The 23,820-nt window shown below is 40.5% G+C and overlaps 1 protein-coding gene across 1 annotated transcript in view; it reads left to right on the top strand.

The window, feature by feature from the left end:
* Window positions 1-6,777: 6,777 nt before the first annotated feature.
* The window catches only part of SLC1A3 (solute carrier family 1 member 3), an 80,549-nt gene continuing 63,506 nt past the window's right edge, over window positions 6,778-23,820 (top strand). The window contains exons 1-2 of the mRNA XM_005906917.3: window positions 6,778-6,908; window positions 8,509-8,780. Of these exons, the coding sequence (XP_005906979.1) occupies window positions 8,600-8,780 (181 nt within the window). The 5' untranslated portion in view covers window positions 6,778-6,908; window positions 8,509-8,599. The remainder of the gene's footprint in view (window positions 6,909-8,508; window positions 8,781-23,820) is intronic.

Below are 23,820 nucleotides of genomic sequence, written 5' to 3'. Positions count from 1 at the left end.
AGCATGCAAGATATTTATTTGCAACACGCCAACTCTTAGTTATAGCATGTGGGACCTAATTCCCCCACCAGGGATTGAACCTGGGCCCCCTGCACTGGGAGTAGGAAGCCTTAGCCACTGGACCACCAGGGAAGTCCCAGTATCAGGAGATTTTTGAAGAACCTACTGGAACTCATGCAACAGTGATAGAAATACCATTTTACAACTGAGGTCTATCGACAGGAGTGAACAGGTCATCCTGTGAGAATGTCATTGCATTTTGGCAGGTGTGGTCCTATGTGGGAAAAGAGCAGGATGAGGGGGGAGGCTTGGTTTTGCCACTTCTGTGACCCAAGGTGAACTGCCTCACAAGGCCACAGCAATCCCCCTGCCCAGCCCAGGAAAATGGGGTTGGTAGCATTCTAAAGTTTTCTTCTTTGGTCTTTCAATTCAGAATCAGCCTATAGATGTGACATTAGGAGAAGATTGACTTCAACTACTGAGCACAGCACAATGTACATTTTAAAGCATGAAATAACTTTATTCTGACCTTACCCCAAATTACTCTCACAGCATCCGATGACCAAAAATTATTTCAGCCGCTGAGATTGATTTGTGTGCAAGACCCAGACAGTTTCCACCATTCACCCTGTTTTCTCAACTCAAAGCTGCATTTTCTCTTGCTTAAAAAATTTGCATATTTTCTCAGTGCCTGTTTCTGACTCACAATAAACAATGCCCAGAGCTCCTGCCAAAAAAATGTCCAAATGCGAAATAGTTGCTATAATAGTCGTTTTTCTGATGGCAACTTTGAGCTGTGTGCTTTTAAATTATAATTACTTTTTTTCCTTACAAAAAATGTGTATCTGTCTTGATTGCTGTAATTATGATTCTATACTTACAAACACTTATAAAAGATTCATGTCATTGCTGTGCTTCATAAAACCCATGCCCTTCAATAAGCTTCCTTTGGTGACTGTTTATATGTTTGTGTTTAATTTGTGGCAGAGAAATCTAATGAGAAGCCATTAATCACTGCGTGCATATAAAAATTTGTGTCCTTAACTAAATAGACCGAAGTGAATGGGGCAAGCCTATTACTGGCATGACAAATTTAGAATCATAGAACATTGAAAGGGAAAGCGACTTGAGCAAAGTAACGTAGTCTAACCTCATTTTGGGCTTCCCTGGTGACTCAGTCTGTAAAGAATCTGCCTGCAATGCTGGAGATGAGGGTTCGATCCCTGGGTTGGGAAGATCCCCTAGAGAAGGGAATTCAACCTCCTCCAGTACTCTTGCCTGGGAAATCCCATGGGCAGAGGAGCCTGGCAGGCTACAGTCCATGGGGTCGTAAGAGTTGGACATGACTTAGTGAGTAAACTACCACCAATCTCATTTTACAGATGACATGCAAATTTGGAAGGGGAGGAATTTGTGGTTTAGTGATTAAAAATATGATGGGAGCAGGAATGGGGCGTCTAAATTCTAAACCTGGACCTGGCACTAAGGAGTCCTGGCACACGCTGACTTGACTTCCTCATTCATCCTTCTTCTCAAAGATGCTGCCTAGAATCCGTGGATTGATGAGGGCCTCCCCTGAGGGAGAGAGGAGGGGGACACTGAAATAGGTTCTAACATCCATCTCCTATCCATTCCATTAGAGTAGCTCCACTTGGATTTATTTTTTACTTTTTTGCCCATGTCACCTGACCCCTGTGGTGGAGGGTGGAGTTCTAACCACTGGACTGCCAGGGAATTCCTTCTCCTCCTTTTAAAGTTTGATGTTTTCTGAGATCCTTCCTTCAAGTTTTAGCACTGGAGATGGATTGATATAATTTTTCCTATTTGTGGCTGTGATGTGTCCATTTATTCATGTAATAATTCCTACTTAACCAGGCAACCTTCTGTATTAGTAACTGGGTATGCAGTAGCTGTAAAGACAGACTGCTCTCGAAGAGCCCGCAGTCTAGAAAGAGAGAATTACAGAACAGTGTGGCAATTACTCTGGAAATTTAAACCCCAGGAATCTTGGGAGCACATAGAAGGGGCAGTCAACCCTATCAAGATTTGAGGAGGAAGAGAAGGAAGAGGAGAAGTTTAGGGTTGACTTTCCATAAGAAATAACAGATGGTGGGCATTCCTTTTAATGTTCTTTACTTTCTTTTCTCTTTGTCTTAATAAAAGCTACTGAGGACTTCTTTTGGAAAAAGATGAGAAACCAAACTTCCGAGAACTGTTAAGAGCTCTTGTCACTCACTGACTGTAATCCTGGGCAAATTGCTTAATCCCTATGAAACTCCATGTCAACATCTGGATATACAGGGCCAATAATGATAGAATGTTCCACAAAGCACTAGAATGTTCCACAAAGTACTATAACAAAGATCGAATTAGATAATGTGTGTAAAAGTGTTTACAAAACTATAAAGCTCTGTAAAAATGTGGACTATCATTATTGCTAACACTCTGTGGAAAGCTTTAATTCCCACTGACCTACCCGATCTTTCCCAATTACACCAAGATTCTGGTCCTGTGGAGGTCTGGCTCACTTTGAACAACTGGGAAGGGAGCCATTTCACAATATGAGTCATAATTAATAGCAATAAGGCTTGTGAAATCTTCGTTAAAAAGTAGACCCTCTTTAGTTTTAGGATGAAGAGAATGTGTTACATTTCTGTAAACCATCATTGTGTCCAACTCTTAGCTAACTTGGGATAAAATGGTTGGTATAATTTCTTACCACCTGCAGATTTATTGAGGGGGAGTCCTGTTGTTCTTTTTCTCTATTATAGTGGGATTCCCTAGGCGTCTGCCCTTGCTCAGACTGCTTCTTAAACCTCTTCAGGGGTCAAAACATTAGAATGTTCTAGAGAAACCCACTGGTAACTAAAAAGAGTAAAGTGGGTGGGCCCAGAGATCTGGAAAGAAATTACCTCTAGGGGAGGTGGTCTCAGTTTAATTCCAGCCTGTCTGTTGAACCTCCATACCTTGAGGTTGTCTGTACTGTTCAGTGTAATCTTTTTTTATCTTTAAATGTGAGTGTGAATCATTCTGGTTTGTAAAGGCTCCTCCGTCCCCTTGGCTTCCTGACTCAAGTCTTGTTCCCTTAAAAGGTTTGCATCAATCTAAACCTAAAATCACTCCAATGATTAAATCCTGTGGCTCCCTCTTGCTTAGGAGTAGAGTTCAAGGTTTTTTAATTTAGCGTTCTGGCTCCTCTGTAAGTTACCCTGAAGAAGGGCAAGGCAACCCACTCCAGTATTCTTGCCTGGAGAATCCCATGGACAGAGGAGACTGTCGGGCTACGGTCCATAGGATCGCAAAGAGTCGGACACCACTGAACCGACTTAACACAGCACACACGGAGTAAGGATAATGTTGAGCTAGGCATAGCTTCTCCAAGAGTCTCTGAGTCTCAGAGGAAAACCTGGTAAATAGGCTGCAGGACAGGGTTCCCATAACTTTCTGTGGGCCGCTCCCACTGCCCACTGAATAATTACAGATGTGTTTGTGGCCTCCTAGAGAAAAGGGGCTGGTTTTTGCAGCACAGCACTTGTTCAAGGTTTGTTGAATGAGTGACTATGATAAAGGGTACTTTTAGCTGTTCAACTCTTTGTAGCCCTATGGACACTTTCCCGCCAGGCCCCTCTGTCCGTGGAATTCTCCCGGCAAGAATACTGGAGTGCATAATCTTTCCTTTCTCCAGGGGATCTTCCTGACCCAGGGATCAAACTCGGGTCTCCTGTATTGCAGGCAGATTCTTCACCTTCTGAGCCACCAGGGAAGCCTAGCTAGCTGCCCACTAAAATTGGGATTTTCAGGCTTCACATAGGTTCAAGATAAACCCAATCTGTTAAAAACCTAACCAGAATTTGCCACCAACTTTTTGTTGTTTTGCTTTTTACATTCGGGCTCAAAAGGAAAAAAAATTCAGACAAAATGAGAGACCAAATACTATAAGTACTGTTTCTATGCCTGCTACCTCCAGTACTTTCACTGGAGTTAAATAAGTCCCCTTCATGGTCCTAATATTCTACAATTTCCAAATTGCAGAAGGAAAATTGACATTCCTTACGGTAATCCTAAAATGTAAACTATTTGAACAAGAATGGACAAAATCTCCCATGAAATTACAAATCAAAGTGAAAAATATTCAACAAAAGTTAAAAGGGTTTCTAATCACATTCTTCCTCAAATTCCAGAATTCCCTTATCTTGAATGCTGAAATTTGATGGTTCTGACCTATGTTACAAAACTTACTAATACGTCAAACTTCAAACTAATGGAAATTCAAGGATAGGTTGGATTTGGTTGTTTCTTGTTGTGACATTTCCCCTCACCTCCCACCACCCCAATGAATTCACCTACAACATATTTTATAATAGCATGTTCAAAGAAAATTCTTGAAAGTTTTCAAAAGAAATAGCATTTGCCACATCTTTTTTTTTTTTTAACTCTGGAATAGAAAAATTAATATGATTTCCTAGTCCTGTGTCTCCTACCCACAGTAGCCTTAAATAAAATACATATAGAGACTTGTTCATAATTTCTTGCTGTTTGGCTTATTTAGTATTTCTACGAAGGAAAAAATGTTTGAAGGCTCAAGGGTCTTATTTATAAAATAGAGGAAAAGGAAGAAATACGTTGAGTAAACCCAAGTTGTCCCGAGGGCATTATTGCTATAGCTTTCCAAAAGAGAAAGTGGTACTTAAAAGTAGTAATTCCTAATATTTCCCCCAGACTACACCCTTGTAATTCAGATGAACTCTGAACTGAGACTCTTTACATCTCATTTTCTCATTAGGTTTTTATTATAGCCAACAAATCTTTCAGTGGTGAATTACTTCTCTTCTCTGGGGTTCACCAGACTCCTATAATGTCTGTGCTAATTAAAATAATGAAATGGTTTTTAACTAAGATTTGGGGATTAGAAAAAAAGGGATAAAGAGAGGGTACTAGCGCCTTCTCATCTCTCTACTAACCAAAGTATGGTTTTCTAATCCCTTTTCTTGTCCCCCTACTCCAAAACAACCAGAGATAAAAATGGAAATGCCACTTGGCTTGAAATTCCATTTAAAATTATATAAAGATTTCTCTTTTAAGTTCTCTTGAAATACAAGACATTTCCTCAAGAAATGTGGACAAGTTAGTCTTAAACCCATGGCTCAGAGAGGACTTAGTGTAGTAAATAAATGCTTTAAAATGTAGTCAAGGCATTGAGAAATGGCGCCTAGGCCAGAAGTGCCAACACAAAAAGCGATTTTGTTTGTTGCCAAGTGTTATTATGTCAGTTATTCATAGGAGTTAAATTTAATATTTACTGTGTATCAGGTATAAAACCCATTCTTGCTCTCAAAGAACTTACAGTTTAGTTGAGAAGCCAGAAATTTTACAAGGATTTTTTAAAAGAAAAGAGTGGTAGGAGACTTGTAATTAAATGTTAAACTATGTAATACAGATGCTAAGTGATCTAGGAGATAAAAGAAAAAGAAAGACTGCTGAGGGTTGGGACTGCCAAGAGCATATATTTTCAATAAACCCTTAGAATGATGCAATTTTAAAAGTTGTTGTAATTGCTGCTAATTTATACTTTTAGCATGTACATGATTCACCATTGCTTTCCAACCAGGAGATGTTCAAAAAAGTATAAACATGCAACAGTTGAGACTTGGCAGGAGACATATCTTCAGAATCTCCCTGGATTTGCTAATGAGAGAAAAAGACATACTTTCTTGCTGGAAAACAGACGTAAGAATTAAGCGGATTTTGTATGGGGAATATGAGATTTAATAAACAGGAATACAGAACTCTGGCTGTAATTTTTGGTATGAGTTTTGTTTCTACTAAACATTTTTTCTTCTTGCTAAACACATTCTAAGTTTTGGAGTTGAGTCAGGCTCAAAAAATTTTTTTTTAATTTTTAAAAACCTATTTTCACAATCTATTTTCTTTAAGAAAGGTGGACTAGAAGTACGAGTTACAGTCTCAAGGAAATGAGAATTTTCTAATTCCTAAAAAACGATGGGGTAGGTGGGGGTGTAGAGGACATTGAGCATCCTTTAAAATTGAGGTGTCTGTCTGCACAGCAAACTTACCTTTTGAAACTACGAAACTTCAAGTGTGCATTTATACTCTTGGTCTTAAAATGCTTTTTACTTTAGTAGTCTAGCAAAGATCTTGGTCTCTTTGTGTTTCTTACCTTTTTTAATCTTTGCCACCAGACAATTTGAGCTAAATTAGATGTGTTATAATAGAGTTTTAACTGCTAAAGCAGAGGCATGTCTCATCTTGTGTTTTGAGTAAGTTTAGTCAAGTTTAGAGCATTATAGCATTTCTTTTCTCCATACTTGATTGCCTTCTGGGTCTTCCCAAGAAATGTCAGTTATTTCCCCAATTCTAAAAAGAGGGACTCTTTCATAATAGTGTACAACCAGGCAAAAGAGCACACTCGTGTTTCCTTAAGGGGAGGAAACCAGTAACAATGTGAGATAATTAAATTTAGCTCCAGAAATCTCTTCTTTGAAACGTTCTAATCAAGACTTCAAGCTTTCTGAGTGTGTGTGCGCTTTATTCTTCAATTCTTCCTGGTCCCGGTTTTGCATTTCTAATGAAAGTGAACTGACAAAGCGGCAAAGTGGTCTAAGGAGCAAAACAAAGCCAACAAGCAGGCTTCTGGTGCGCCAAGATTAATCAATATTCCAGAAACCTCGGGTTTCTCCCCTCCTTCCCTGTGGTGTTTTCATTTTTCCCCACTCCCCCTTTCCCGGGCACAGACTCCGCCCCTTTTCTTAAGTTGCCCTGATAGTAATTTGCAGTTTCAGAGCACATGCACGCCTCGCTCGCTGCGTTCTGTTGCTCTGCCGTACCTGCTGAGAATTCACCTTGTCATTGCCTGGGGTATCTTCCACCCGTTACAAAATCCGGAAAAGGTAAGTCTGACGTCCTGTATTCTTGCTGGGCTTAATTTCTCATTCCATTTCTCTGCCCCTGTATTTTGTTTCCCAGGCAGAGGAGTAGCGAGAGTAAAAGCTAGCCATTTTGGTAGATAAAGTCCATGTTAGTGATTTAATGCAAGGAGCGTGTGGTGTCTATTTACGCCGCGTCCTCTCTTAATTTGGAGTTGAGTCATTCAGGGTGGATTGGGGGCAGATTGTGGTTCCGGCGCTAGAAAAGAATCAAGGCTGAGCTGGTCTGTTTAAAAGTGACTGGTAAAGGGAATGAGAGATCAGTAGGGGGAAAAAAATCTGGTCTCTCGCGTCTCCTCTGCTTTACTTCTCCCTAAACGTTTAATCTGCTATGAAGTCTTGAACGACCTGTATGTCTTATTACCACTGACCCCAACCTGCAGTTTTATTTAAAAGTCAAAGCTGTTAGGGTTGTTTTCCCCACCCGCCCCGCACTTGAATTTGCCAAAAGCTTCCGAGGAGTCCCTCGCTTTCTAGTTACTTCCCCCACGGACGCACACGCTGGCTGTTCGCCAGATACACACGTCCACAGGCACCACTGCTTTTTACTTGGATTTATCGTGGGAAAGGTTATGGATTAGAAATCTTGTAAAACAGCAGGAGGAATTTCTTGATCTTTCAAAAGAGCTGATTTCTACCAAGGGGAGATTTACTTAGATATATTTGAATAACCTAGGAGCACTTTAAAGAAACTGGAAACCACACTAACTGTAATGTTTGGAATGAAAATTGGACTCATCTCTTCATCTGTTGTAGAAATCCTAAATTTTAAAATACAGAGAAGTGGGTGATAGTTTCCTTAGAAGACTTCAGCATGTTTGCCACAAAGATAAATGCTACTTTGTACTTCTACTTGTGACAGAAATGTAAATGAATTATGATTTCAGATCATTTATAAATGTGCCCAGCCCACTTTGCTCATTTCATGAAAAAAACTAAAAAGTTGCCATGTGAAAGAGTCATTCTTTCTCAGGGCCTGTGGGTACTTGTGTTCTGTTCATAAGCATATTTACTATTGGATGTTATCATGACATTTTTCTTAATGAAGAAAATAGTTACTTTATTATATATAACAGAAACCTCTGACTGAAATCTCAACATCTTAATTCATTTTATTGAGCTGGTTATGCCTTTCCCATGTATACAACATAAGCCATTAAGTATAGTTATTGAGCGTTTCCTGTGCATTTAATTCAGTTGGACATTTATTGAGGGTGAACCCTGTGTAAGGCACCCAGCTAGGTTCCAGGGGATCAGGTTGGGGTAGGGGTTGTTCCGTCACACCCAGCTCTGATGAGCCCTTGTATAGCTTCACTGGAGAGGGAAGGACAAATTTTTAAAAACGTAACACAAGTTCCTGCTCATATATTCTGGATTTATGCACATGTCTCACACGTGGTTCAGTAAGATATCCACATTCGAGCCCTGCAGTCTGGCATTGCCGCTCTCCAGTCCTTGATTCCTAGTGAGATCATGCAGTTTGCAACAGCTTCCCCTGGTGTGAGGCAGCCCTGATTGTTCACCCCTGGGGGCTGTAACTCTCGTCTCTTTCTCTCCTGTCTAGTTGTGTTCTTTAACACCAAAGAGAACTGGCTTTCTGGGGCTGATTCCGTGACGTTGAAGTTCAAAGCAGAGACACTCTAGAGAAGTAAAATATGACGAAAAGCAATGGAGAAGAGGCCAGGTTGGGAGGCAGGATGGAGAGATTCCAGCAAGGGGTCCGTAAACGCACACTGTTGGCCAAGAAGAAAGTGCAGAACATCACAAAGGAGGACGTTAAAAGTTACCTATTTCGGAATGCATTTGTGCTGCTCACGGTCACTGCAGTCATTGTGGGTAAGTCATTTGATAACAAAACCCCCTTCCAAAAAAAAAAAAAAAACAACTGGATCTTGTTTCTTTGGGGCATCTGACTGCCTGGGAAAATTATCAGATGAACTGATTGCAGGTATTCAAAAGGACCGCCCAGGCTTTCCTCTGAATTGAAAGATTCTTCTTTTTCCCCTTTACATGACAGTCTGTTGGCACGTTTGGAACTTTGATAAACATGTAGGAATCTGAAGAAGCATCCTTAGGCATTATGCAAATCAATTGATTGTGTGGAGAAGGGAAATAAATCAAATGTTTTTCCATCTTATGTAAGAATAAAAGAGGATAATTTAATCATTAGGCCTGAGCGGTCAAATAACAATAAAAACAAGCAAGCACAGTAGATCTGGCCAAAATGTGATCCTTATACAATGTAACTTTCACTTAAAACTAATTTACACAATTAGCATACCCAAAATGAGACACAGGTCCCTGATAGTAATTATATTCTAACTGATGCTGTCTTGAAGCTGAGTAACAACTCTTAGACTTAGAGGCGGAATCTTTTTTGTTTGCACTCTCTGTCATCCAGTGACTGGGAAAGGTAAATTTCGGAAAATGTTAACACAGATCTCTCATTCATTCATTGCCTCTAAGTGCCTGACATAAATGGCTATAACTCTTTTGAAACATTTTAGCCTCTTACTAATTTAGCATTGTTGATGGCAATCTGTACAAATAAAACATTATTGTTTTGCTTGATTTATTGTTATCTGAAATTACAGTTCATTACTTGTGGGTAGCATTATTCTTCCTTTAAAATGTAGTTGGGATTTTTGACTGAACCAATATAAAAGCCCTTAGGCTAGTAGACAGATAAGCCAATGCCATGCTGTTAAAAACAAACAAATAAACAAAGCTTAAATCTGCCACCAGAAGAAGTTTTAATCTCTAACTTGAAGTTTGCTAAAATCTCCATCAAATATAAGAGGTAATGACAAAAGAACTCAGAAAATTCTGTAGCATGTAAATATAATTGTAACTTTATCCCCCAAAAAGGGAATCTTAGATCACAGACAAATATGAATATAGCAGAAGAGTAGTTTGTCACAAGACTTTAGATACATTCCATGTCAGTATCACTGGCTCCTTTTCGTAACTGTTGTTGATTAATGAGTGTTCAATTAATTCTAGAGACGTTCCAAGGGAAAGTGTCTTGACTGACTAGGAAAAATAATGGCTTTCTTTAGGTTGCCAGGTTTGAATACCTTCCTGGAAGAAGTATTTCAGTGCTGTGTCACTGTCTTGGAAGTTGATGTAAAATACATTATTTTCAATGAATTACAATCACTGTCAAGCCAACTAATAGCTGCATAATACTAACAGTGAACATTTATACAGCACTATGCCAGCTACTTTCTAGGTGTTTTGCTTATATTAGCTCACTTAATCTTTAAACAAACCTATGAAGACTGTGGATAGGTATGATTACTCTGATCTTCATTTTATAGTTGAGGAGACTGAGCATGGAGAGATAAGCCACTTGGCCAACATCACACAACCAATAAATGTTAGAGCTGGAAGTGAAACTCAGGCTGTCTAGAGCCAGAGGTGATTTCTCTTAACTAGTCTGCCATCTTGCCTCTCTGCTCTCCTGACTAGTTTATATCTTATGAGAGTTGCCAGGAAGAAAAATACTGCCATGTCTTGGTAGAAGCCAATTACCAAGCAATGCTCGATGCATTCACATAGCCTTGTAATTTTGCTAAATGATTTACTCAGTTAAATTCAGCAGAAAACGTATAATTCTCCTACAAATGATTAAGCTGCATCCCTATCATTAATTTAACAAATACCCGTTTATTTTGTAACCCTATCCATATAATAATAGAGCTTAGTGATACTGGTGTATGTTTGGAAAAGATATAGAAACCCTGATTCAAAATGGTGTTCTAAACACAAGAGTTCAATTGCTACGACAGAAGTGTTTCATTTCAAGAACAGAGAAATAAAAAATGGTAAAAACCTGAGCATGTAAAGCAGATTGATGGAGCAGGAAGTTCTTAAGTGACTAAAAAGAAATAACATCTCTAATAGAAGGAAGATAATCCAGATTTAAAAGTCCATTTTCTCTTTGAGTTCTGGGATCATTTCCTAGCCCAATGAGTCGTTCCTACAATTTGTGAGATTTGTGATGAGTTGGCTGAGCTGGGGTAGATAGCTTGGCAGGTTGCCCTCGGTGTTGGCTTTACTAATGGAAACTGAGGAGGTAGAAGTAAGGAGAAGAAGCCACTAACAAAGAAACAAATAAAAAGAGCTCATTGACAGTCAGAGAGACCACTGAGTCTGCATAAAGGACTTGGAATCTCAATTTAGTAGCAAACAGGTTTAGGAAAGAAGGAAGACGCTTTGGTTATCTCTTGGTGCCTCTTCCATAGAGTGAAAACACGAATTTAGCTTGTCACTGGTACATGTCTACATCAACCTTAAAGAAATATTAGGAAAAGGACATGTCTGTGTATGTCTGCTCAAATTTATTTGCTGCAGCATAAGAAAAGACTGGGAAGTTGCTAGGAAGAAAGAAGAAAATAGTTTATTTCCCCAAAGATGAAATGAGACAAAAGAACTATAGGTATTACTTAGTTTTTGAATTCTTAGGTTTTGATTGCTTTTACTAAGAAAGAGTGGAAAAACCTACATATTGGGGTGAATTTTTTATTCTACTCTATTTTCTTTATCTTTTTTAAATAAAGTAAATGTTCATTTAGTGTGTGGAAATAGAAACTAGAAAAAGAGAGGAAGAGTAGAGACTTGTAATTCCATATGCTCAAAAAAGTAGAGAATTGTAAATATTAATATTTCCATAGCAATTCCTCTACAAACACAGGCATAGCCCTACATGAACAATTTGATGTCATTCCTATGCAATAATATTTCTACTGTCATTTCTAAGTGATATCAAAAGTCTGAAAATGCCTGGTTGCAAAGCCCATGTAACAGGAGCAGGTTAGCAACCTGAGAGAAGGCAGCGCCACGTGCTAGATGTCTTTAGGACAGTTCATCATGAAAGCATTAGATGAAGTGTCTTCCCAGGCTATTGCAGACAGCTGTCTGACAAAAGCCATACTGAGAAAAGTGGTTACTGTCCTTTCTCCAGGAAGCATTTTCTCATTTTCAACTGCGGTCAGTTGTGTTAGAGTGACCTCAGACATCTCCCTGAAACAAAGGAAAATCCTTTGTCATGGTCAAGTCACAGAACGTTACTCATTTCATGTGCAGGGAATGAAGAGAAAATAAAAGTGAAATCTCAGGCCAAAGAATTACGAAGAAACGGGTCTTAAGATCAGCTTCAAGGGGAGGGAATCTTTAAATAGAGTTGCAGAGAATTAGATGGTGGTTTTACCTGAGGAAGTTCACAAATACAGCACCCAGCACCTTTTTCTGCTGTTGGTCTTAAGACAGACAGACAGACACACACACACACACATATACACACACACAACATTAACGTTTAGACTATCTTTATGTGACTTTGAGAGAAATTGGTGACTTTTTAAGAAAGAAAACCTGCTGACTGAATGTGTATATTACATTTCCCACCATTCCCTGACACTCTTTGGCAATAAATTTCAATTGCACTAAAATTGAGTGCAGTTCAATAATATATCTGAAAGGATGTGCAAGAAATGAGCCACCATGACTGCCTCTTGGGGTAGAATTTGGATAGGTGGGGAGTAGGATGGAAGGAATGTTACTTTATCCTAAATAAGTTTTTGTATAGTTTAAATGTTTTAAGGGCTGATTAGCTCAGTTGGCTATGGCGTGATGCTAATAAATGCTTTATACCACATTCACACATTACCCACTGTGATCTATTATTTGCTGAATACATAAGTTAATTTTTTTAAAGATTCAGTGTTATTCAGTGATTTAACAAATATTGGATATTGCATATCTGGCCCTGTGCTTTGAGATGAGGAGTCTCTGCCCTCCGGTCATTTAGTAGAAGAGATGGATGAAAAATGAGATGACAAAGTGATACACAGGGTTCAGATATCGTAATAGAGGAGTTTGTAGCATTCTTTAAAATGAGATCATATTTGTATATACAGTGCTGTATCATATATGAGGTCTTCCTGTGTTGGTACTTTAGAGATTCTACTGTGTTATTAACAACCACACTTGGAGCCCTAGATGTGCCACGTGGAATAATCTTTTTTTAAACTGTGGCTTTCGATGAAGGATAGATCTGGGTTCCTATGCCAGCTGTACTTAATCACTGTGTGAACCTAAATAAGGCGTTTAGCTATTCTGAAGTTTCAGTTTCCTCATCTATCATTATATGTATAATATATATTGTGAACACTTACATGGTGCCAAGCAGTGCTAGAGTAAGCCAGGGAGGAAGGTATTTTTATTCTCATTTTATAGATGAGGAAACTGAAGGTCAGCCACAGTTGATGCACAGTTGATGCATTTTGACCACAGTTGATGCATTTTGACCATGTTTCAAACCCACCCTTCTGTCTCCAAGTTCATATTCTTACCCACCACAGTGTTCTGGGTGCTCATCTCTGCTCTCAGGAAATGTTCATTCTTGTTTTATTACAACAGTTAACTAAGGATGTGCACTGACACATCAGCACAAGGCGTGGAAAGGAGAGATTGAATCGACAGTTCAGAACAAGGGTCACTCCTGAATCCTGGTGGTTGATTACATGTGAGTTGACAGAGAAAGTGGACTGCAGGTGAATCGTCCGATTTCTGGTTTGGTGCCTGAGTGGTAATGGTGCCACCAGTCATGGTGGAATACAGGAAGAAGATGGGGAAAATAATAAGCTGAGTTTTGGACATACTGAGTTTGAGATGCAGGCTGCCACTGCAGTGGAGGTATAGTGCAAGAGGCGCGCAGAGATTTGCATGGTAGCCTTACCATCTCCAGGCCCAGTGAAGACAGGCTCTGTCTTTGAAGGTAAATGAATAATGATCAGTGAATCAGGTTATTCTACTACATACGCTACTCTGTAGGTGAGTCTATTCTGAGAGCAGTCTAACTCTAGGGCCCTTCTTTATGACTAGAAGCAGTAATCTCCCAGAAAGGCTGTAGTGGTATTCTGAGCCTCGGACATGTAACACAATATCCAGCTGAGTCAGTTTAGCTCGACAGGTTCATCGATGCGGTGAACTATCAGCTGCTGCACTGAAGTGACAGGTCTTGGGACCAAAGTAGCCAACTATTTGAGTTAGTGGCCCCCCTGCTGACACCTTCCACCTTACTAAGAGAAGGGCATCTCCTCTCGGGTTGAACAACAGGAATCCAAAGAATGGTGGATGGATTTCTGTTTCCTTCAACACTTCCTGGAAAAGAGAAGAGAGAGAGCTTCCGGAAGCTTCGGGGAGGGTGGCTCCTGAGGCAAGCCCTCCCCTGGTGTTACCAAAGCCCAGCTATTTGTGGTCACACAACGGAGGCTCCCCGGGCAGAGGGCTGGACTGGAAGGGTTAGGCTTTCAGAGCTGAGAACCACAATGCCCTGCTTTAGAGAAATGACACAGGGATTGAGTATTAGGGATTAGAGTCTGAGTTTTTTTTTCTTTTTTATCTGCTTTATCTTCTCCCCCAGGGAGCAGAACTATAGAAAAATTGTCAGGGACAGCAATAGCAAATAAGTGACTTGCATTAGCTGACTTGATCCTAGCCCTCCTTATACCCCACCTTCTCCGCAAGCGTTCCAGGGAGCTGCCTCCTGTCGTGGGGACAGAGTCCAGGACTGGAGAGGGGAGTGGATCAGGGCTATGGATTCTGGAGTCAGACAGTTAGGGCTATGTCCCACTTCTGGAACTGAGCCTCTCTTTCCTTGCGTGTAAAATGGAATAATTTTAACACCTCTCTGCCAAGATTTATATCCCAGTTCTGCCATTTACAACCGTGTAACCTTAAATCACTTCCTTAAATGCTTGGCAGACAGAGTGTCTGTAGGAACTGTCCACACTTTGCCTTTGCTTCCCATCTTTGCTATGGCAATAAGTGGAAATATGCACAGGTTTGATGATGCTATTTGCTCAGAGGACGGAGACCCAGGAATGAGGGAGGCCTGGGAGCTGGAAGCAGAGAAGTCAGTTACCTGGTTTAGGTCTGGAAGTGGCTTGTTTCCTTGGCTAGAGAAAAGAGCTAAGAGAGTTGTAGGAAGAGACCTAATAGCTGTTAAGGTCTCTGAGAGCAGAGATGAAAGCCTCAGAGTAAGTGACACCATCCTTATCTGTCCCTTATCTACCTGGCCTCTTGAGTCAAAGCAGAAAGCAATCTCCAGGCAACTGTTATCACAACACAGCTTGCTCAATGCAGGGAGTACCTGATAGCTGAGGCCCCTCTCAGGAAAATGGGAAGTTGCTGGGAAAGTGGTTTCAATAAATGTAACATACTCAATAGCTCATTTTTGTTCCTAGCACTTGGGGACCCATCAGAGAGTCCATCGCCTCCCTGATTTCTCCTTTTCTCCAGCATTTTGGTGTCTTCCTTGTTGTTTAGTCACTAAGTCATGTCCGACTCTTTTGCAGCCCCATGGATTGTAGCCCGTCCAGCTTCTCAGTCCATGGGATCTCCCAGGCAAAAATACTGGAGTGGGTTGCCATCTCCTTCTCCAAGGGATTTTCTTGACCCAAGGATCAAACCATGTCTTCTTCATTGGCTGGCATATTCTTTACCACTGAGCCACCAAGGAAGCCCATTTTTGGTGTCGACTATTCATTAACTGTCACCCCCGCATTGGAGTGGGGGCAGGAAAGATGAGGGGTTCTGGAAACTTGGAGAAAATGTTGCTGGTTTCTAACAGAGCTGGGAGAGGTTGTTTTGAAGTAGGAGTAAGGCTTAATGTTGTTCTAAGATTATCTCTAGGTTCTATTTTCTTTCTGTTAAATCAGATAATGAGAAAACTGAGCAGGCAATTTCAAATCTATTTATCTTAAAAGTAGGCCGTCAAGTAAGTAGATATGTTCAGAACAATTACCTACAATAATAATAATATCTTCCATTTTTCTGTGTCACTTTATAGAGCACTTTCTGTTTGCCCTTTATAGCAATGTAAGTCCATGGCCAGTTCATCCCCTCTTCTGAATAGTGTCTGGGAATGTCTGGAACACAGCTAGGAAAGTGCTAAGAATCTAAAGGTCCTGCTAAGAATCTAAAGGACCCTGCTCTGCCATCAGCTCCCCTTATGATTTTTAAAAATTTTTCATTTATTCTATTTTCAGCTGTGCTTGGTCTTCATTGCTTCATGTGGCTACTCTCTAGGGCGGTATGCAGGCTTCTCATTGCAATGGCTCCTCCTGTTGGGGAGTGTCAACTTTAGACCTTGTGGGCTCAGTAGTTGGGGCCCACAGGTTTGGTTGCTCTGTGGCATGTGGACTCCTCCCAGACCAGGGATTGAACCCATGTCCCCTACATTGGCAGGAGGATTCTTAACCACTGGACCATCAGGGAAGTCCTCCCTTTATGATTTAAAACAAGTCTCATCGTGCATACATGCTAAGTTACTTCAGTCGTGTCCAACTCTTTGCAGCCCTACGAACTGTAGCCTGCCAGGCTCCTCTATCCATAGAGATTCTCCAGGCAAGAATACTGGAGTGGGTTGCCGTGCCCTACTGGAGTGGGTTACCGTGCCCTCCTCCAGTGGATCTTCCCCACCCAGGGATCGAACCTGCATTTCTTACATCTCCTGCATTGGCAGGTGGGTTCTTTACCCCTAGCACCACCATCAGCAAAATACATTTGGACTAATGTCTGCTGCCAGCTCCAAAATTCTATCATTTAAAGTCTAATTTGCCTTCCTCTAAAGCTGTATATGAAATAAGATACAAGAGTGTTTGCAGCCCATGACGCTGTACCATCGCAGGACCTTTTTCCTGAGCTCATGATCTCCCAACCCATTTGAGCCAGTCTCTCTAAACTCACAAGCAGCTGCCTTCTCTTGCTTTGCATTCTTGGCTGTCAAGTTCCTGACTCTGGGTAATGGCCAGTGTTTCCTAAGCAATGTTCGAGGACACACGTGAGGCATACCTCTTCAGGAGTCACTTCCAACCTTCCGTCTTCTGCTAACCTATCATAGGTCCGAGGATGAAAATTTCGGGTGTCTGTTTTTGCCGTAGAGTAAACAAGGTTGTGAAGAGCCTACGCTATTTGGAAGAGGCAACTGGAATTTAAGCCCCGTCTTTCCCAAGCTGTACATTCCAGGTGTTAGAGTTCTTGATATTTATGGAACACTGGGGTGCCATCATTCATCAGGTATTTGGTCTGGCAGGGAGGTGAGCTGTATCATTGCTGTGAGATGTGGAAACATAGAGAACACTCCAGCACACAAAGTATTGCCATTGTACTGACTGAGGATAAAAATTATGAGTTTTATGTCAAGCTTCAGTGCAATCAGAGCAACCCAGAGCAGATTCCCTAGACCAAGAATATTCCCATCACTAGGCCCAATCAAAAATGTGCTCAAGTTGTTTTGAAAGCAAAAAGAAAAGAATAAAACCCCCAAAAGTAGATAAAGAAAGTTATACCCTGGGTGAATTAAGGCAAGGTTTCCTCTGTGTAGCTTATCAAAGAGTTGAAGGTAAATTTAGGAGCAGCAAGTTGAAAGGCACACTTGAAGTTTGAATTTCAAGACTGAGTCCCTGTCTCCTGAGAGGACAGCTTCATTCTTCTTGGCCCCAAAGAGACTTCTCCAGTTCTCCAGCAATGATTCCAGGCCACACACTGCTGTCTCTTCTCAGAGAGAAAACAGCGGGCTATTAATGACAGACTTTCTATTCAGAATCTTGTAAGATGAAGCTCATTTGTCCCTAATGAGAGTAGAGATGGACAATTACTGCCCTTCTCACCCTGAAATGATGGCCTCTGCGTTTAGATCCATTGCACCATTGGAAATTCCACCTTTAAAGCAAGAAAGGCAAGCCCCCAGAAATCCATGTGTTTCTTGCTGTCTTCATCATGTCGATGAACGTGAAGACAAAGACATCAAGAAAGAAAGTATGTCTTTGAAGAGATGCCTATGACCCTAGTTGGTTTTGTTTTTTTTTCTCTTATTTTTTTACTTTTGTCTTAGATTTGCTTTTTTAAGGCAAATGAAGTAGTCCTGTGCTAAAGTTGAGATTCAGTAAACTTGCCAGGGCTTTGTAATTTCTGGTATTGGGATGCTTTACACAACATGGTGGATGAGGAAAGAGCATACACCTTTGCCAAGTTGTTGAGTCTCTGAGTCTTCAGTTCTGGGGTACTTGTAACTCCAGCTAATTGGGTGAACCGGCACATGAGCCTCAGATGACTGAGTTCAAAGTTTTTTCAGAGCCACTTCCTTGTCTCCAGAAAAAGAGCCTTTTGGTCAGAAAGTGATCCACTCAACTATAAGTCTGAGCACAACTAGTGTCTCCTCTCTCCATGACCCAAGTTAAGTAAATTCATTATTAAAATAGATTGAGGACAAGCCAACCCAGACCCAGAATGACCTTTTAGAAAGATCCAGGCATCTAGCAGAAAATATGTAAAATAGAATTCCATCAGCTTGCTTTTTGTAGTTGTGGACTATTTTTGTGTGTATATTTAGTTATTTAACTTATGAAATAAATCACACTGCCCCAAATCAAAAAGAACAGACATGAAATGAAAGAGTCACGGCCACCAAACCCCCCGGGGATCTAATTTGCTTTGTTATCAGTTTCCTCAGTGTATTTAGAGTGATTTTATGAGCACAAAAATAAATTCATATTGATTTTTTTTGGTCTTTTCCAAATAGTAGCATAGTATATATAGCCCACTTCATACTTCGCTTTTTTTCCCTTTGCAACATTCTTTGGATGTCATTCCTTACTGGCACATAAAAAGGCTCCATTCTCTCAGGGCTGCATTGTATGGGCAAATTATAATTTATTTAAACAATCCCCAATGTAAAGGTTGTTTCCAGCTCTTCGAAATCATTTTTCAAATGGTATAATGAATTATCTTGGATGAAAGTTATTTCACCTTAGTAAAGTATGTCTATAGAATACACCCTTTACAGTGAAGTTGCTGAGACTAAGGATATACGCATTTGTGATTTTGATAAATATGGCTAACTTACACCTCATAGAGGTTGTTGTCATTTACTCTTTCAAATTGTGAGATTTGAACGTTTTCCCAATGGGACTGCTGCCACAGGTAAAGATGAGTGGACTTTGTAGTTTATGTGGACTGGCAAGCATGTGACTCATAGCAAAGTCATAGGAGGAACTTGGAAAATTTTAATATATTTTATTTTCAGTTTCTACTCACAACTGTATATGTACCTGTGCTGTGCTTAGTCGCTCAGTCATGTCCAACTCTTTGCGACCCTTTGGCCTGTAACCTGCCAGGCTCTTCTGTCCATGGGGATTCTCCAGGCAAGAATACTGAAGTGGGTTGTCATGCCCTCCTCCAGGGGATCTTCCCAACCCAGGATTGAACCCAGGTCCCACAATTGCAAGCAGATTCTTTACCATCCGAGCCACCAGGGAGGCATATAACTATATAGTTACGTAACTATATAACTATATAGTTACGTATAACTATATAGTTACGTATATAGTAAATATAACATATAGTTACGTAACTATATAACTATATAGTTACGTATAGTTACGTATATAGTAACTATATATATAGTTATATAGTTACGTAACTATATAGTTGCTGCTGCTGCTGCTAAGTTGCTTCAGTCGTGTCCAACTCTGTGTGACCCCATAGACGGCAGCTCACAAGGCTCCCCTGTCTCTGGGATTCTCCAGGCAAGAACGCTGGAGTGGGTTGCCATTTCCTTCTTACGTAACTATAAAATATAATATATATAGTTATATAATATATATTTAAACCAGAAATAAAGGCAACAGATTCTGGTGATTATAGTTCGTATTTCTAAAATAAAAGACTTTTTTAAAAGGACAATGGATTGGACATTTAAGAGATCTGTAGAATTATTTATAAATTACATTACCATTTTGCATAGCCTGTGTTACTGCAATTTGAAGAAGAAAGTCGCACCGCATTGAAAGCCACTCTGCTGTCCCTGGGACATTCTGTGCTTACTATGCCATTTTGTTAATATTTATTGAGCCCTACTATGTGTCAGGATCATCTAGTGATAAACACATATTGGTCTCTGTCTTAAAAAAGAAGGAGAAAACACCAGGTTTTTCAGAACTGCAGGGTTCTTGCAATTCGCTTGGGTCCCAGGGCTGCGTGCCATGTGGATTTGAGTCTGAGTCTGTACCCTGCCTGGTGTCCGTCACGGCTGGTTATCTGGGCATCATTGGTGGAACAAGGCTGGAACAGGTATTTCCCACCTCCAGCAACAGGAAATACCAAAGGATAAAACAATGAGCCAAGTCAGGCCCCAAATCTCTGAAGGATGTGGGAACTGAGGAGTGGGGGAGGGTCAAAAGGTTGACTCAACACAGGGCAGCTTCTCGCCAGGAAATGCCTGCAAGTTTGGGCTAAAACAAAAGGCCAGGGAGCTTCAGACCCTCAATCCCCCCACCCCCAGCAAGTAAACTCTCCATTATTGCCTTGGAGTTTTTATAAAAATGAGTTAATGATGCTTTATGTCCAGCAGCTTCCTCAAGCTGACATGAGACCGGCCTTTAACATCTCCAAATGGATTGGCCACAGTCTAACAAATTTCCAAAACAGAAACTTTTATTCAGTCTCTCAACCTGTTGCGTACCTGCCATAATAGCCATAATGGCCAAATTGATAAAGCATTTTATGACTTACTACTAGTTTCGTGTGCATTTTCAAGGACTTTAGAATTCATTAGAAGAAACAAGATGAATTCATAAAGAAGCTAAGCTAATGCTCAGGACATTTAGTTGAGAATATTGAAGTTCAAGAAGATCTTAGATACTGGCTTTCTGATCTAGTTCTCCCATTTTTCAGATTAACGAAGAGGGCAAGGAGAACAAAGAGATTATGTGACTTGAAGGTAGGAGCTGTGGAAATAGGAAGATCCAAGTCTATAACCCCATTTTGCCAACATCTCTTACTGGCCGTGTAATCCTGGGCAGACAGCTTATTCTTTCTAGGGTTCAGTCTCCTCATCTATACAATGGTGATTCTAAGTCTGTCTAAGTATGTCTGCTGTGATGATTCAATCATTTAAGTGAAGTGTCTACTTGCATTATTTACTAACAGCATCTGACTTTCAGTCCATGATCTTGCTATTGCATCACACCTGCTGTTCTTCACACTCAAAAAATAAATAAAAATAATCTGCCTTGTCAGAGTATTAGGGATTGAGAGCTATCATGCCTAGTTTGTGAGTCTAGAAGCCTAAGCATATGAGAAATCGTAGCTCAATCGAGAACCAGTTTCCCAAATCATGAGAGAAACCACGGTTTGGCAGACAGGAGATGTCTCTAAGGGCAGGCTCCTATGTTCACACAGCACAGTAAGGAATCAGATTCACTGTGGAGCTAAGTCATTCCTCTGTTCAGGAAATTGTTCAACAGCAGCTGGAGGCCAGGCCTAGAGACTTTACAGGTCAGACAAACCATTAATCATCCTGTGAAGCTTGCTGGTTGGTATGGGGAAACTGTTCTTGCTTTTAGCCAATAGAATATGGCAAAGGTGATGGATGCCACTCCTGTGGTTTTATTACATCACACGTTGTTGTTTAGTTGCTAAGGTATGCCTGACTCTTTTTTGACCTCATGGACTGTAGCCTGCCAGTGTCCTCTGTCCATGGGATTTCCCAGGCAAGAATACTGGAGTAGGTTGCCTTTTCCTTCTTGAGGGGTCTTCCCAACCCAGGGATTGAACCTGCATCTCCTGGGTCTCCTGCATTGGCAAGTGGATTCTTAACCGCTGAGCCACTCTGGAAGCCCACATTATACTTTAGATTGTTGTAAACTTGAGGCAAAGTCATGCTAGTTTTTTGTTTGTTTGTGTGTTTGGGTTTTTTGTGTGTTTTTTTTTTGCTACAAAAATGAAAAGACTGTAGCTGGGAAATAGTAGCATTTTGTACATAAAACTGCTACATCCTTGAATCATCTTATAGACAGCATGGTCTTTCTGGCTAAAGACCTACAGGCCAAGCCTTTTCTTGGTAGGAGTTTGAATGTGCTTTGACTGGTTTGCAGTGTAAATGTTTAAAGAGCTAGTTGGCTCATCTTGGGTGGGCTTTTGGTAGTTTTCTTACAGCTGGCCTCAGAATGTGAGGTCCTTTTCTCAAGATCAATGCCACTGTCACCTTTAAATTCTCTTGACATCTGAGCCTTTAGGGGACATCATCTCTTTCTGAGAATTTTGCACTGTAAGTAATAATTCTAGAAGGCTTTCTACCAACTCTCCAGAGTTTGGAGATAGGGCAGGAATCTTAGTAAAACTTTTGTTTCTAACTCCAACATCCACGAAAACTTAAATTGGGTGACTTGATCTAGTTTACTTCTGACTGTGCCTCGTTCTTTTACTTTTAAATATGTTCTGACTTCTTGATGTTTTCAGTAATTTTTTCAGATTAAATATGGACCAAATTCTTAAAACAAGTCTTCAGCTTTTACTTGTGTGTGTTTGGCCTTCAAAAGCGAGCTGAGAATGTGTTCTTTCTGAGGTACCAGGGTGCATTTTGTGTCTTAGTTTAGAAAGTGAAGTGATATTTAATCTTCCAAAGAAGTATTTGTTATATAGACTCCCTAGGGAGAACAGTGAGCCCCTGAAGGACTCTCTTCTTGTGCTTTACACATTAAGAGAAAGAATTGAATATTTTTGAAAATGCATCTTTGCTCATAGCAATTAACTAACTACAGTTAGTTTTCATCCCTGTAAACATTTTTGTTACTGTATTTCCTAGATTCTAGAAATCTTGTTAAAATACCAAAACAGGAGTGCTATAAGCCTACTGGCTGAGAATGAGTGATCTTGATATTGCTCATGACATCTATGTATTACATAATGTCACCAAGATGCCAACTTTGCAAACTTTGCTTTGGCTCTGACCAGTCCTGTTAGGAAGTTCTTCTGGTTTTTATTGTTATTTCTTCAGAATAATCAATAATAAAGGGTCTGTTCTTTTGCACTGAAGATCTGGTGGCCATAAAGGTCTTTATTAACTCTGGGAATATAGATCATTGTACTTAGTAAGTGCCCACTAGTGGAACCCAGCTCTGCAGAGGCATTGAGTTGCTTTACCAAAGGGAAGCAGGCTCCCCCATCCCTCTCCCGCTAACAGGTCAGAAGGACAAAGTGGAGAGGGTGCTGAGACATCTGTGCATCAGGCTGTGAGAACGTGTTTCAGAAAAGGCTTCATTTCTGTAATCAGAAACCTGAATTGCTAACCCCTCAAAAGCCATCTTTGCATGCAGACCATTTCCTCTTGATTTTGATGTTGATTGCTGGCTGACCTCACCACTCTGGCTTTACCTCTAACTACCTGTCCCAGCCGAAGGCTGAAGAAAAAAATGTCTTTTGTTTCTTCATGTAACATATGAGTTGAAAACGGCTAGATGTTAACTTCATTAATTCAATGAAATCTGTCCTCAAGTTAAGCTCCATATTTAACCTAATTAGTTAACCTAATTCAAAATAGAATGAAAAGGTAGATAAAATATTGCTCTTTAAAGTAGTGTCATGACTATTTTTTAACACCAAAAACATTTTGTATCGGGGTATCACCAATTAGCAGGGTTGTGATAGCTTCAGGTGAACAGTGAAAGGACTCAGCCATACAGACACATGTATCCATTCTCCCCCTAACCCGCCAGTGACATGACTATGGAGAGGCCCCGAGTACAGCGTAGTGGGTGATGATCTGGGCCCTGGAGTTGGGTGTGAAGTCCAGCTCAGCCACTCAGCTGACCTTGAAGAACTTGACCACTCATAAGGTGGTCTGTCTACACAGGTTTGTGGTTTTGGCAGTTTACCAACCTTGTTGATGACCGATTCTTCATCTGAGATATAGGTAGTGCTAGTCTTGGCCTCCATGGTATCTGTGCTTGTGAGAACGTGGCATCTTGCACATGCTCAAGACTGATATCATTAAGTGAGAGAATCTGAAGCATGTTTTCTTTTCATG

The sequence above is a fragment of the Bos mutus genome, chromosome 20 (assembly GCF_027580195.1).
Source record: "Bos mutus isolate GX-2022 chromosome 20, NWIPB_WYAK_1.1, whole genome shotgun sequence".
Taxonomy (NCBI): Eukaryota; Metazoa; Chordata; class Mammalia; order Artiodactyla; family Bovidae; genus Bos; species Bos mutus.
This window is presented reverse-complemented; position numbering and strand designations above follow the sequence as displayed.